The sequence below is a fragment of the Panthera tigris genome, chromosome D1, assembly GCF_018350195.1.
Source record: "Panthera tigris isolate Pti1 chromosome D1, P.tigris_Pti1_mat1.1, whole genome shotgun sequence".
In the NCBI taxonomy this organism is placed as follows: domain Eukaryota; kingdom Metazoa; phylum Chordata; class Mammalia; order Carnivora; family Felidae; genus Panthera; species Panthera tigris.
The window spans coordinates 5,767,351-5,782,836 of record NC_056669.1 but is presented as its reverse complement, the minus strand read 5'-3'; the positions used below and the strand labels follow the sequence as shown (position 1 = coordinate 5,782,836).

The 15,486-nt window shown below is 41.5% G+C and overlaps 1 protein-coding gene across 1 annotated transcript in view; it reads left to right on the top strand.

Annotated features, from left to right (window-relative positions):
• GUCY1A2 (guanylate cyclase 1 soluble subunit alpha 2) overlaps positions 1-15,486 on the top strand; it is a 322,831-nt gene that overhangs the window by 37,351 nt on the left and 269,994 nt on the right. The window contains exon 3 of the mRNA XM_042957957.1: positions 2,219-2,340. Within this exon, the coding sequence (XP_042813891.1) occupies positions 2,219-2,340 (122 nt within the window). The remainder of the gene's footprint in view (positions 1-2,218; positions 2,341-15,486) is intronic.

The window sequence follows — 15,486 nt, the reverse complement described above, 5'->3', positions numbered from 1 at the left end:
GATAAAAGCTATTATCTTTTCTCGTGGGTGGGTGGCCCAGTGTGGCCCATGATTTCAGTTCAGGTCATGATCTCACAGTTCCTGAGTTCAAGCCCTGAGTTGGGCTCTGCACGGACAGTGTGGAGTCTGCTTGGATATCTCTGTCCTTCCCTCTCCTCCCCTGTCCTGCTCACACACACACTCTCTCTCTCAAAATAAATAAACTTAAAAAATTAAAAAAATAAAAAATAAAAGCTATTATCTGTTAATTGATTACTCTTTTTGAGGCAATGTACTGGACACTTTACACCTCTTATTTTATGGGATATTGACCATCTGTTTCATAAGATTATTGCATAAAGCTCATTTTGTAGATAAGGAAACTGAAGCTGTGAGAAAAAAACATTTTGTCTAGGATCAGTCCAATTAAAGTGAGAGAGCCTGATTTTACAAACAATCCTGTATTTGTCTGTTTTTGATGACCATGTTCCCCATTCTACTTTTTACTGAGTGATTCCTGCATCCTGGAAACTGTAATGAGCATTTTGCCAAACTGGTTTGTTGGGATCTGATCTCAGGGGAGTGTGCAATCCTGAGGCCATCTTATTTTTTCTCTCAGTTACTTCAAACATGCAGGGATGGGTCTGCTGTGATATTGGGTGGATTGCCCTGATTTTCAAGAACTTCCAGGGAGTCTAGTCTACTCCAGATGAGTTCACATGTCAATCCCATATCCATTCTCCCCATTCCATCCCTGTCTGCCTGTGTCAGAATGCAAGTAGAGGGGTATCCTGGGGCATTTCACTCCTGTGGTCCAGGCCAACCCTTTCTACGTCCCTTTCTCTTATGTATCAGGCAGGAGTAAAATGGAAGATAGGGGCAGCCTTTTTAAATTCACTGATGACTGTGACAGTCCTGTCTTGGCTAGGAGACCCTCAGTAAGGTATTTCAGATGCCCCACTCTTGCCCCTGAGAAGTATACTTCATGGTCTTGCTGGTGGGATCTCTCTCCTGCTGGGAGCCTCTGGCTGGGGAAGGCAGTAAGAGGGGACAACCCAAGCGTTCTTCTCTTTCCTAGTATCTCCCCGACCCATGGGAAATGCCTAATTTTTGCCTTGCCAAATGGAGGTATGGTAGGCGGCTCCTATTTTGCTTCTCTTTCTTTTCCCTGTTAATAAGTCTTTCTGGAACCTTCTCCCTCCACTCAGGCACCAAGGGATGATCAGGAATTATACCACCTCAGCAGACGTTCACAGTGGAATGTGGTACCCAGCGCCCCATCTTGACCAGGGGCGGACCTTCTCTTCCCAACTGGGCTTCTGCAGAAAACCTGTCCTTTCTCTTTTTCTTGTAGGGCAAGGGAAGAATAAAAACAGTGTTCTCCTCCTAGGCCAGTTACTTTTTCTTCCGAGGATTTGCTTTCAATTTTTTTTTATTCCTTTGCTTCTGTGAGCTGGTGATGGCAGGGCCTCCAGTCATTTCTTAAGTTCTGAAGGGAATTGCTACTTTTATAGAATGTGGGAGCATCAGGCCTCTAGTGTCTTCAGCTCTGATGCCTTCGCTCTAATCTAGAGGCAACTGGAGAAGTTCCAGGCATCACCTGATTACACAGGCATTTTGTAATTCTGTCCTCACAAGAACTGTGGTGGGGGAGCGGATCTCCATTTTATGAGGGGGGCGAGTTAGACTCAAAGAGATGAGGTTACTTGCTCAAAGTCCCACAGATAGAAAATGGTAAGAGCATGATTCAAATTCTGTCAGACTCCCAAGTGGTTCGTTAGCTAATTTGTTATCCATGCACCACACTGCTGCGTCCTGGGCTGTGATAGAGGTTAGGACGTGTTGACTTTTCACAAAGTACCAGTGCACCAAGTAAGTACCATTAATTATTTTTATTGCCAGGCATCTTCCTTACAGAAACAGATTACCAGCAGCTCTGAAGCACTCAGATAAGGAAACCACTAGCTGTACAAACTGATACATGTTCTGGTTCTCCTCATGTATTTTTTTTTCCCACACACAGCTGTCTTATTAATGATGGCCTCTGGTTCCTGATCCACACAGCTCATGCTGATGTTAATGGCGGGTTATGCCAGAAGTGGTGTCTGAAACCCTGAGTTATTTTAAAATGCAGTTATTTTTATAAGCACAGAGTACGTGTGCTTGTGTGTGCATACATGAGTGCATTCGCAGATGGTTTAAAAATTTGCTCTGTATGCTAATTTTGTTTTCTTCTTAGTTACAGGGATGCAGAAAGGAATTTCCACAATATCTCTAACAGATGCTCCTATGCAGACCGTTCCAACAAAGAGGGTATTGAAGACGTCTCAGGAATCCTTCAATGCACTGCTAATATACTCGGTATATTAACTATATGTTTATAGGTTGAGAGAGAATGAGGGGAGAAGGGAAAGTCAAGTATAAATGTTTCATTTTCTACTGATGGGGGGTTTGGAGACTAAGGCAAATGAAGACTAGGACCTTGTCTTCAAGTGACTTAATTTCGACACTCCTGGAGATGTGTAAGTGCAAATTACGTGCACGCCGTTTCCTTGGAGGTAGAAAAACATAATAAGAATACTCACGTGCCAGGGAAACCCAGAATTTGTATGTTGGTATCAGCCTCCTGTAATCCATATTTCTCTGGTTCTTAACTTCGACTGAAGTTGGGGATCTTCCTGTCCAAGCCCACACTCTATTATTGGCATAACAGTATTTGTGAGAGGCCTTGGTTGGAGCTGGAGGGTGGCTCACATGTACCCATAGTGGACTCTACACTCAGAGGTGGTGGCAGGTCATCTACTGAGGTCTTTGTCCGTGTGTGTGTGTGTGTGTGTGTGTGTGTCCACCTTGAAGATGCCAGTAGTATGGCAGCAGGACTGTTTTTGAAGGAGGAGTGTTAGCACACTAAATCATGCTGCCTTCAGGCACCATAAATGAGCCGTGCTCTCTTACTATATGATGTTCTTGGTGTGTGAGAGCTACCTTGTATTACATGCACAGTAGCTATCAGAGCAGAAATACTTTTTTGCCGTAATGTCTTTTGTAGGTTTGTAGTAAAAGAAAAAATAGCTCTTTGAATTTTTTGGGAATTCTCCTTTTTCCTTACTACTCAGGGATCCATAGAGTGTTGGGGAGGGGTGGTAGGGAACAACAAATCTTAGTGACAGACTCCATACAGAACTCAGAATCTCCTCTCTCTCAGAATCAGATGGATGAAGACTGGGGCAAACTTGTTTGCCTGACTTTGTTTCCTGTTAGAGTAGGTGCTTTCTCTGGAGACATCTGAGTCCCTTCTACAGACAGATTCCAGGTGACCTCAAACCATGACTCTACCAGATTTTTCTAAACATATCTGACTCCCAGAGGTGGATCTGGCTTTTACACTCAAGCTGTGATGCCACCTGCCAATTGATAAGATTTTCATCCTAGGTAAACACAAATTATTAAGAACATGGACCTTTTTGTGAGGGGTGGTTTGTCTATTATGCATGTAAGAGAGTGATGGACAGTGAGAAGAACCCAAGGACTGACTGTCCTCAATCTTAGTACAGGTGCAGGGATGTCTTACTACCCCAGTAAACTTAATTATTGTGGAAGAGAAGGGATAAGAATAACTGGGAAGAGGGGCCAGTCATTACCCAAAACCAAACTTTTCTGATTTTTTATTTTCAAGAATTGTCCATCAGTTAAAAAAAAAAAACCCAAATAAAGTTGGTGAACTTGGCCAAGTAAGGATAATTTGTTAAAGTGATCATGTTGTAACATCACCATTTCATAAAAAAGGGACATTTAAACTCTCCCCAAAATAGGAAAGTCTAATCTCCAATAAAAGATGGGCATTTAAATGGAATAAATTTAGCTGGATGACAAAAAAAGAAAAAATCCAACTCCATCAGTAACATTTATTTCTCTTGAGACCTTGTGATTTTCCAGGGGTGGCGTGAGATGATGCCCCACTAAGGGATGTATTAGAATCTTCGCAAGGGGCGTTTATGATTTTGAAAGCTGCTCTTACTCAGTTTCTAAAGATTTCACCGCCCCTCACATTGTCGTGTCATATGCTCCCCACCTTGCCCATCACGGAGTGAGAGCAGGGAGGAAATGTTGAGGATAAATCTATGCAGGTGCTCAAGGCATGTCAACAGCCTTGAAGGTGGGTGTGCCCAAGTCCCACACACTTGAGGTCAGACAGTTTGACAGGGTAACCACCAGGGGGCACTGTTGGCCCAGCACAGCTCAGTTGCTCTCCTGGAGTTGCCTTGAGTGCAGCTCAAGTAGGGCATGAAAAGAGCTGCAGGCAGGATGCTTGCTACCCGAGGATATCAATGACAGAGTGTTTTTAAGTGAGGTGCTTATGATTTAGAAGGTGACTGTACAACAGGGTTTGGATTTCATAAATAGCAAGTTTTCCTAGACACGAGATACTAGATTTTTTTTCCCTCTTAGTAACAATGGGTTGTTCTTCAAATCTAAAAATCACAATCTTGTAAAATTTAAATGTCTGAAGAATAAAACGAAATGCCTGCCATCTGTCGACCAGATACTGGCGTGGATCCAACAGGTGATTATGTGTCTAAGACGTAGCTGTTCTCTTTTGGGTAATGTCTTTTCATAACTCTTGCAATACAGGCTATCCGAGGATGAAGGTAACAGCTTTACCTTTACTGGTCAGAGTCAGTGAGAGCTTTGTTTTCAACAGGTCACTGCACTATGACTGACCTAGGCTTGCTTAGATTTCCTCTTTTTAAATTACATTTAAATTCCACAGTGCAATCATTTTTTTAATATTAAATATAATTTATCATCAAATTGGTTTCCATACAACACCTAGTGCTCATCCCAACAGGTGCCCTCCTCAATGTCCATTACCCACTTTCCCCTCTCCCCCATCCCCCACCAGCCCTCAGTTTGTTCTCAGTATTTAAGAGTCTCTTAGGGTTTATTTATGAGAATGTAAGAGTTGATCAACTCCTTGAACAGAAAAACACTGTATGAGAAAGGAAGTTATCTTCTGAGGGGGGGAGTTTAGCATGGGAGTGGAGAGTCTCAACCAGGTTCAGAGGAATTTTGATTGCTGGAATCCTCAAATCCTACCAGAGGGCGATTTTCCAACAGTATGATTTATGTTCATTGATTTTGGGGAGCATGGTTAGAATATGGGTGGATTGCGATGGAGAAACACCTACTTCTCTCACCTTCTTAACCAACAAGGACGTTGTGGTAGAGACGAGAAATGTGTTTGTTAGCTCATCTGTAGGTGACTTACACTTCCTCTTCTCAGGAAAGATTTAAATTCCTAGGTCAGAAAATAAGACTAGAGAAGCCAATTTTTCTCCTTTCAAAATAACCCTATCAACTAAGCATGTCCTCCTTTGGATGGTTTGATCATTTGCTGGTTTTTAGGTTGAAGTTTGAGTTGAGTGGTTGGCCTGCAGTAAAAAGAAGGGCGTGAGGGGTCTGCAAGATCTTGCTGCAGAAAACCAGTTTGGCCTCTGCCATGCCTTTGTTTCGTCCCTGCTTTCCTAGGACTCCCTGGAAATGCATGTGCATTAGAGAGTGGTTCACGCCCCTACGAGTAATGGGACAGAACTGTTTCCAGATCAACATTCTCTCACTTATTTCTCTTCTCTTGGCTTAGAAACTGGTTGTTGCTGTCTTTTGTCTCATCTTACAAATTAGGAATATTAAGTACAGGCTGCTCATACTCATCCATCGCCTCATATTGGTGCTCCAGCAGTCCCTGTGCTAATTCAGGACAGCACCCCAAAGGGGCTTTTAAACTCTGAGAAAGGCTCTCCAAAGAAAGATAGTTGTGAACTATGCCCTCCCTGCTGGAGGCTTTTTGTGTTAAATTTACTGCTTTATTTGGAATATGTCTTTTGCTCACCGAAATGATCTAATTTTAGTTGTCTGAAAAATTATGGCTTTTCCAGCCGTAGTCAGCAAGGCCCATTTTTAGCTCCAATTAAGTAGTAAAATGTATTGATATTCTTAGGTGTGGCATCGAGTATTTTCTCGGAAATTGGAATGCTTGAACGGTACAAAGGAGCATCTGTGATAAAGCCCTGACTGAGTAGGGAGAGCTAAGGGAGAGGCAGTCTAAATGGCATAACTTCCTCACATAAGGCAATGTAAAATAAATGAGGGTTATGGCTGTTCCAGTTGTTTTTATCCTTTGGATTTTCCTTATCAACCCAAGCAGAGTCTTGGACATTCAGGCTACCCTTAACGACAGAAGGACGGACACCCAGACTACTCTGTGTGCTCGATTGTTTCCTTACAACAAGGTAACCATCCCTGTTCAGAAGGGCATCCATGGTGTATCTGCCTAAATATGTAGGCTGACCAGTCTTTAATCAAGCCAGAGCAGCGCCTTCCCCACAGCTCCCTTTTAGCTTTGCAGATAGAAAAACAGTGTTAACATGGCATTAAGTTTGGTCCCATACTTTGGTGTGGCTGTTGCAGCTCTGACCAGTTTTAGTTGTGTTGGGGGGACTGGGGATGTGCTGGTTGGAGAGCATCTGGTGCCCTGAGGTGGAGGTGATGGTGGTGTCAGAAAAAGTCCTCACGCAGTAGGATAGAAATCAGAGATGGGCGCTCTAGGGAATTCACTTCCTAACGACCTGGAGCAAACTTGAGGTTGCTGTTTCAGTAAGCACCAGTTATTTACTGGGTGTTCACAAAGTAGAGTTTCATGCTGCTTTTGCTAAGTGCATTTCCTCTCAATATAATCACAAGGACATGAACAGTGAAAGAATATTCGTTTAAGTTGTCTTTTTATTTTATTTCATTTTTTTTAATTTTTTTTTTTTTACATTTATTTCTTTTTGAGAGACAGAGACAGAGCGTGAGCAGGGGAGGGGCAGAGAGAGAGGGAGACACAGAATCAGAAGCAGGCTTCAGGCTCCGAGCTGTCAGCAAAGAGCCCGACGTGGGGCTCAAACCCACGAACCGTGAGATCATGACCTGAGCCGAAGTCAGACGCTTAACCGACTGAGCCACCCACGTGCCCCAAGTTGTCTCTCTTTTTAAAGGTTGTCTGTTAGAGTGGGGCTTTATTATCTTCAAAAAACTTAGCACATGTTAGGTCAGAATCAAAGTGAGGTCAGGGGGATATTTGTTGGGAAGGAGCTGATGAGGAGGATGAAGGAGATGGCCTTTGGGGCTTACACATTACAGCTTTTTCTTAGTCTTGGGGACTCAGAAATACTCTGAATGCAGAGCTCACTGTAAATGCTCCCCATTCCAGAATCATTAGCTGATAGGGACCCTTTTATTTTTTATAAGCAATAATTTGTTTGTATGTTAACTGTTAGGTTGGTTTTCTTGTGCCTCGGAATGTGCGTGTTAGCAGCCTTGCTAATTGACCATAAAACTGTGAAGGATTAGTTAGCCTTACTTAGGGTTAAGATTACTTTGGGGGTTTTCTTGGAATAACTCTTACACATTCTCCCATTCACTGAACCATTCTTTGATTAACATATATGGAATCTTGGAGAACTCACTGGTGCAATAATCACTTAACATTTTTATTGATGAATTAAGATAGACAGTAATAGATAAATTCTAATATAGTTCTTGTTAATGTCACTTAGTAATGGATAATTTTTCTCTTTCATTAAGTAAATCATGTCAGTATTTAAAGAAATGGATTAGAAATAAGGTGGTTGGAGGAGACTTGATTTATTAATTGTTTTAATAATGGTATTCTGCTATACTAACGGTTTAGGGCAAAAATGAACCAGACTACTTGGGTTGAACATGCAGCTTACCTACTTAGTGGCTGTGTGAGCTGAAACGAGTTACCCAGCCTTTCTGTACTTTATAGTTCCCATTTTGTAAAATGATGGTAATATAACCACGTATCTCCTACAGTTGTTAGGAAGAGTAAATAAGTTAATTTATATAAAGTGCTTAAAGCAACCTGATGCATGACAAGTGCTACACAAAACAAAAGTTTGCATCAGCCCTGGGAGACTCCATTGCTCACTCTTGCAGGTGAGGAAATGGATATTTGGAGATGTTAACTTGTTAGGTTCCTTTGTCAGGGATGAGAAGCCATAGAAGCAGGGTTTAAACCCAGGTCAGTCTGATTCGAACCGCAGGGCTTTCTTTCCAGGGCTTTGCGCGGTCTTCCAGAATCACGACCGAAATGGGCTTTATGTCACTTCTCTGTCGCGAATTGCACAAGTCTCTCTGAATTGTGTGAATTGTACTTAGTTCACTGCTTTTCGATATGTGCTTGCACGTGGCATGTATCCACAATGTTCCCCACTGGTGTTGAGGGGAGTGCAGTCTCTTTACAATGTGGACCCTTGTCAGTTTAGAAACAGTATTTGTCTAGATTTCAGGTGTTGACAGTGCGAAAGAAGGCTGATGCGTTTGTCCTCAAGACACAGACAAGGCCTCACAGTTAAACTGTAGTAAACGACATGCCAGTTCTGCTGGCTGCAAGATTTCAAGCCGATCTTGGTATTTTAAGTGGCTTAACTTAGTATGTTAGACATCATTGGTGGGGCACAAAGCCTCTAAAAGTTGTGTTTCTTGGGCCATTGATTTTGTTTTAGTGGGTGCTGCCTATTAAAGTTTAGGAACATGGTCACAGTATCTCATTAAGAAAGTTGTTACATTATCTCATTTAATAACATGAATTAACACAATTTTAAAAAAAATTAAAAAAAAATTTAGCATTTATTTATTTTTGAGAGACAGAAAGAGTACAAGCGGCGAAGGGCAGAGGGAGAGGGAGACACAGAATCTGAAGCAGGCTCCAGGCTCTGAGCTGTCAGCACAGAGCCTGACATGGAGCTCAAACTCACAAACTGTTTACTTTTCTTTTTTCTTTCTTTTTAAACACGGTTTTTAAAAATGTTTAGTTCTGAGAGGAAGAGACTGTGCACGCAGGGGAGGGGCAGAGAGAGAGGGAGGGACAGAGTCCCAAGCATACTCCTCACAGCACAGAGCTCGACACAGGGCCCTATCATGACCTGGGCCAGAATCAAGAGTCGGACGCTTAACCGATGGAGCCACCCAGGCGACCCAAATTAATAACACAATTTAATTCCTAACAGAGATCTTGAATAGTGGGTCTATGTAAATTGGAAGGAACCTGTGTTTTTCACTTTCTGCTTGCATACTTTACATGCAGTGATGAGATGTGGCAGGTCGGTCTGAAAAGGAGGAAGACTGCTGAGGGTGGACACTGGCTCCTGCATGTAAAATAAACACTAATAACTGAATCTTCAATCATGCACATCACTTTTAGAAGATACAGGCGTATCCACAGAGATGGGGAGGCTTTCTCTCTTCCTGTAGATCATCTGTTTTATTTTAGGAACATTTTTTTTCTGTATCTTATAACTGGTCTTTTCCCATTGTCCTGCTGGATTTCTCCATACTTAGCTTCTCTTCCTTACTGGAAAAACCTGACTGTCATTTTTCTTCCCCCTTTTCTGGGGGGTCTTTGTTTTTCTCTTTTACGTTGCCTCATTGTCATCACCAGCTTTCTCTCTGGCACTTCTTTGTATGGGAGAGCAACTTCTCACACCGTGGATTCCTCCAACTACTGTTCTCTGTCCTGAAATTTTCAGTAGGTAGGTCTTTGTTTTTCTTTTCTAACCTTTATATTTTTAAAAATTCTTAATTTCAGTATAGTTCGATATTTATAGAAGAGTTATCGCATATTCCAAACTTCTCTCTTGTATTATTGATGTCTTGATATTCATATGGTACTTTGGTCCCAATGATATTCATACATTATTAGTGACTAAATTCCACACTTTATTCAGATATCCTTGACTTTTACCTGTTCGGTTCCGGACTTGCATGTAAGATACTGTATTACACTTAGTTGTTGTATCTCCTTAGACTCCTTCATCTGACAGTTTCTGAGATTTTCATTGTTTTTGACGACTTTAACAGGTTTGAAGAGTACTGGTCAGGTCTTGCAATTGTCTGCTGTGTACTTGGACATATGCCCATCACTCTGTGTGTGTGTGTGTGTGTGTGTGTGTGTGTGTGTGTTGAACAGTTCCTCACTTGATAGCAGTACAAGATGCTCCAGGCTCATCGTGTGTATTTTCTGTCTCAGGCCTAGAATCAGCTGTTAATCCGAGGAGTCCTTTGATTGGAGAATGGTGTTAGAAACCCAAATCTGGACACTTGGAGTACTTACTGCGGCTGGGATATTCTTCCTTTCAGGCCCTCTCAGCTGACAGAGCAGGAAAATACCTATGTGTGTACTAACTCCTGTATATATGCCTCTCTGTCAGTGTTTCTGTGTGCATCATCTCTGGATTATGCTAAATGTGAGTCCATAGTGATCCAACCGCATGGAATGTTTTAGCTTATTCCCCTTGCTTGTCTGTAACCTCTTACTGCAACAGCGGGAAACTTGGCTCTCCTTGGGCATCCCATCCACTTAATTGTTCACTTGCAGCTTACACGTACAGTTGTTTCAGTTGTTTCAGAATTGTTGACACACACTCTTGTGGGGAAAATGTTTTATCAACCAGAGTGTAGTGTTGTGCATTTTTGGGGTATGAAGTTATGTATGGAGTTTTAGACTCTACTCATTTCCCATGTTACTTAGGTCAGCACCTTAACCCCCTACCACCTCCAGTGAGGAGTTTTTCCTCCATTTATAATACAGTTCCATTATTTAATCACATTCTTAATTTTGTCCTGTGATTCTTGGATCTGTGTGTGTGTGTGTGTGTGTGTGTGTGCACGTGTGTGTATGTGTGTATTTTTAAATTGGCATGCATTAAAGTTCCCATTTTGTGCTGGAAAATCATATCAGTATTGATAAGTGCAGTGTCATGTATCTGCCGTCCACCATTACAGTATCATACGGAATACTTTAACTGTTAGAAAAAAATCCCCTGCACTTCACCCATTCAGCCCTGCCCTCCTCCTTGCACCACATCTCTGGCAAATACTGATAAGTTTGTTTCTCTGTAGTTTTTGTCTGTTTTAGGGTGTCTTCTAAATGGAATCACACGAAATTTAACATTTTTACATTGTTTTTTTTTTGTTAACAGTATGCGTTTAGGGTTAATAGATGTCTTTGTGTGCCTCGATAGTTCATTCCTCTTGATCTCTGAAGAGTATTTCATCATACATATAGACCACAGGTGGCATCTCTGTTCATCTCTTGAAGGACAGCTTGGTCGATTCTGTGTTTGGAAATTATGAATAAACCTGCTACAAACATTCAATCACAGGTTTTTGTGGAGACATAAGTTTTCAAACTAGTTATGTAAATACCCAGGAGTGTGATTTCTGCCCTTTGTTTAGCTGTGTAAGAAACTACTAAGGTGTCTTCCGAAGTGGCTGTACCATTTGCTACACATCCTATACAGAAATTGGTATTGTTAGATTTTTAAAAAAATTTTATTCCTTCTAATTGATGTGCCTTTTCTCTTGAAGTTTTATTTTTATATTTTAAAAATACTTATTTATTTTGAGCAAGAGAGAGCACGAGCAGGGAAGGGGCAGAGAGAGAGGGAGAGTGAAATCCCAAGCAGGTTCTGCACTGTCAGCACAGAGCCTGATGCAGGGCTTGATCTCATGAACTCTGAGATCATGGCCTGAACTGAGATCAAGAGTCAGATGCCCAACTGACTGTCCCTCCCTTGAAGTTTTCATAAACAAAACCGCCCCTGCTGTCTTCTTACAATTTCAACATCAACAAAAGAGAAAAGAATTTTGCCTCCTGTTTTGTCATCCTTAGTGCTTTTTCAAGATTTTATGACTGAATGGAGAAACTGCTTGGAAATTCTCAATCATAGCAGAAATTGCCCATGGTACTAATGGGTAGACTCTTTATCTTTGCTTTGGTAAAAAATAAGTCTCTAAAATGGAGCTAGCCAGCATTACACAGTGGGAAATGAAATGAAATTAGGAATTTGGGTGTAAATTCTAGGTGACATCACTTGTAATCCTGTTTGTTGGAGGTGTTCAAATTTGAAGATACCCACAAGCAGTCTTGATCAATGTCCTTATGCACCCCTAGCCCCCAGAGGGCGGTAATTTGAATTCCTTTCAACACCGTCCGGACCAGTGAGTCATTCACTTCACTAAACCTCCTATTACTCTGGTCATTCTTCTGAGCAGGTTTCTCAGTCCTCTTCAACAACCTCCCATCCCTCTTCTCAGGAGATGGTATCACTTTCACTTAATATCTGCAACATTCAAGAAAGGAAGAAAGAAAGAGGGAGGGGGGAAGAAGGAGTGAAGGAAGGAAAGAAAGGAAGGAAAAAATAAAGAAAGAACGAAAGAATGAATGAACTGGAGGAAGGAAGATGGAAAGGAAGGAAGAAAAGAAGCTAGGTCTGACTTAGAACAGAAGAAATCACACAGATAGGCCAGGCTGCTTGCAGAGGTTCACACATGAGCTCGTGGGGATGGCGACGCTGAGGCTCACATGTGAGAGTCTCCAGATTTGTTTATTGACCCCTCAACTGCTCTATTGCAAAAGACTAATGGCTATTTTTGTTTTTTCTCTGAGTTAGAAGGAATTCTGATTCTTTCCTTACTACGTGAGAAAGAGGTGCGTGAGCCTATATCATTTCATATGTCAGACTTGGCTCTCATTTTTGTGAAGCGAGTTCATCATGATTTGGCACATTTCCTTTTTTAATGTAAATACTATTTTTTGAATCTTTTATTTTTATTTACTTATTTTTAATGTTTATTTTTGATAGAGAGCATGAGAGGGGGGAGGGGCAGAGAGAGAGGGGGACAGAGGATCTGAAGCAGACTCCATGCTGAGAACAGTAAGCCTGATGCTGGGCTTGAACTCAGGAGCTGTGAGATCATGACCTGAGCCCAAGTCAGATGCTCAACTGACTGAGCAACCCAGGTGCCCCTATTTTTTTGAGTCTTTTAAACTCAAATGGACACACTGCCTCTCCTTCTCTCTTCACTTTTTCCTTTTTATTTGATGACTTTTATTTGCAGATTCATCATTTCTACCTGTAGGTGTACTTTTTCTTTTTTATTTGGTACCTTGTTTTCTGTTTTCATTGCTCTTTGCTACAGAACTCTGACTTTGACTCAACTGTGCATTTTTATAACATGCAATTTAATTATCCTGAAAATTAATGAAAATTGACAAAGATTAGAGTTAAATTCAAGCATCCTAGGTTCTATGCTAGATGAGTTGTCATTCTTATTTGCCATGAGTTCAGATTTTCAGTCAGTTTTAAGTGTTTTTGGCAGCATTTCTATCAGCTGTTTAAATTAATTTGGTGAGTAGAGTTTTATGAGTCACAATAAAAATGTTACTTAAATTAGGGCTTTTTATGTATGGCACATTCCTTTTATTATCTCACTGTTAGTCTATATTCAAAAAGCAAAATATTACTCTCTTGTTTTTCATGAGCCTTCTCAGCTAAAGATTCCCATATGCTCTATTTTCCATAGGGGATCTAGGGAGGATTCTGTATCCTGGATGAATTCTCTAGATGCTTTAGAATCCTATCTCCCTATTTCTGTTACCCCTAATGATAGGTAGTGTGTGTGAGAGGAGATTCATTTCAGACATAGCATGACTGAACCCCAAATTCCAATTTTTTTCCCTATCATGTTTTTTACCCTAGATTTCCACCAACTCTGGTCTTAGCTTTGAAATAAGAAATGGTAATTTCTGGGGATGCCTGGGTGGCTCAGTCAATTGAACATCGACTTTGGCTCAGGTTGTGATCTCATGGTTCGGGAGTTCGAGTCCTGCCTCGGGCTTTCTGCTGTCAGCCCAGAGCCTGCTTGGGATTCTCCGTACCCCACCTCTACCTCTCCTCCTCTCTCTGCCCCTCCCCCACTCATGTGAGAATGCATTCTCTCTCGTTCTCACTCTCTCTCGCTCTCTCTCTCTCAAAAATAAATATTAAAAGAAATGGTAAATTTTCTGTGTGGAAAGAGAAGATGTAGACCTGGAAATACTAGCAGCCTGTGACACAAGTGAATTTTATTGTAGTCTTCATAGGCAGCTGGTACACTGTTTCCCACCAGTGTGCCGTCTGGATCTGGTTGGGTAGGTTGTTGGGAGAGACAGTGGTTGGAGACATGAAGGATCGGGCTTCACTTACCACACAGAAAATGGGAGTCAGAAGAACCACAGTGGTGAGTCCCCCATGAAAGAGGTGTATCCTGGATGGTATGGGTAGAACGTTATTTAAGGTAAGGGAAGTGTTGGTAAAAGATGCAAAAAGGAACCAGTGGAGCCCTGACAGGAGGCAGTTGAAGAAGAAACAGATGTGATTTTCAAACGCAAGGAAGCTGAGGTAATTCCTGACTCAGACACACTGGTCAAGTTGAATATTGTTCAGAGCCAGATGAGGGGAAAAAAGAGGAAAAGCCAACTCCAAAAATTTCTATTTTTATTTTAACATTAATGAATTAATGCTTTTGCCTTTGCTAGGGAGATGTGTTTTGCATTATTGATTTGAATGCTAATCCCACAAGTGATCATTTCTACTCCAGAGTCTAAAACAGTGGATTCTTCTAGTGATGGTTCAGTAGGATCATCTGGAGACATTAGCAAGAACAACAACAACAACAACAACAACAACAACAACAAAAGACAGACTAAAACCAAACTAAAAAACCAGCCTGCAGCCACCATATATTCTGTAAACTAGATACTCTGTAAACAACAGATCCTCTGATTCATCATGTCTAGGATGGGGACCAAGAATTTGTTTAAAAATCAGCTCCCAAGAGAGCCCTGGTGTGCAGGCATGTCTTGATACTTGAATTCCAAGGCTAACCCTGCTCTTGGCCAGGTGTGCTTAGGACACTTCATTGAATTCATAGGGAGTTTGGTACCAAGTTACAATTCTGCTACCCGAAGTTCTAGAATCTGGGATTCTCTTTCTGTCTTCTTTTTGAGAGTGGGTTGCTGCCTTGGACAACTTTCAGTTCCTTTGACTTACTCTACTTCTGCCTATGACTTTCAACTCAGCTTTTGAACCCCAAGCAGGACCTGGGGCCCGGCTTCCCTTCTATGCCCTTTGCCTTCCAGATAAAGGTTTAATGCCTCTTGCTAGATGCTTTCTGCTATAGCCAGGCTTTCTCTTTTCTCTTTGCCAGGTATCTTTGATGCTGAGCACTGCTGACTTCGACTGCCCATCTTCATCATACATTTATGATATCATGTTGCTTTTTTTCCCCGATTTTCTCTCATCCCTGCATAAATGGATATATGAGTTATGGGTCAGTTCTCCCTTTCTCTATCCTATGTCATTAACTTTGCAAAGACATATGGTAGGTGGTTCATCCAGCATCAGAAATTGTTGGTCATAGTTTTAGTAAAATGATAGCTTTATTAACATTTTTATCCCCCATAATATCAGGACTGGAATTCAAGTAATCACCAGAGGACAGTTAGCCTAGGGGGAAATTAAGTGGGCAGTAGAGTGAGTTTGCAGTTGCCATGGGAAAGAGAAGTTGATACTGGTCTGTGAGATTTCATTGAGCGGAGTGATTCATTGAGCGGAGCGG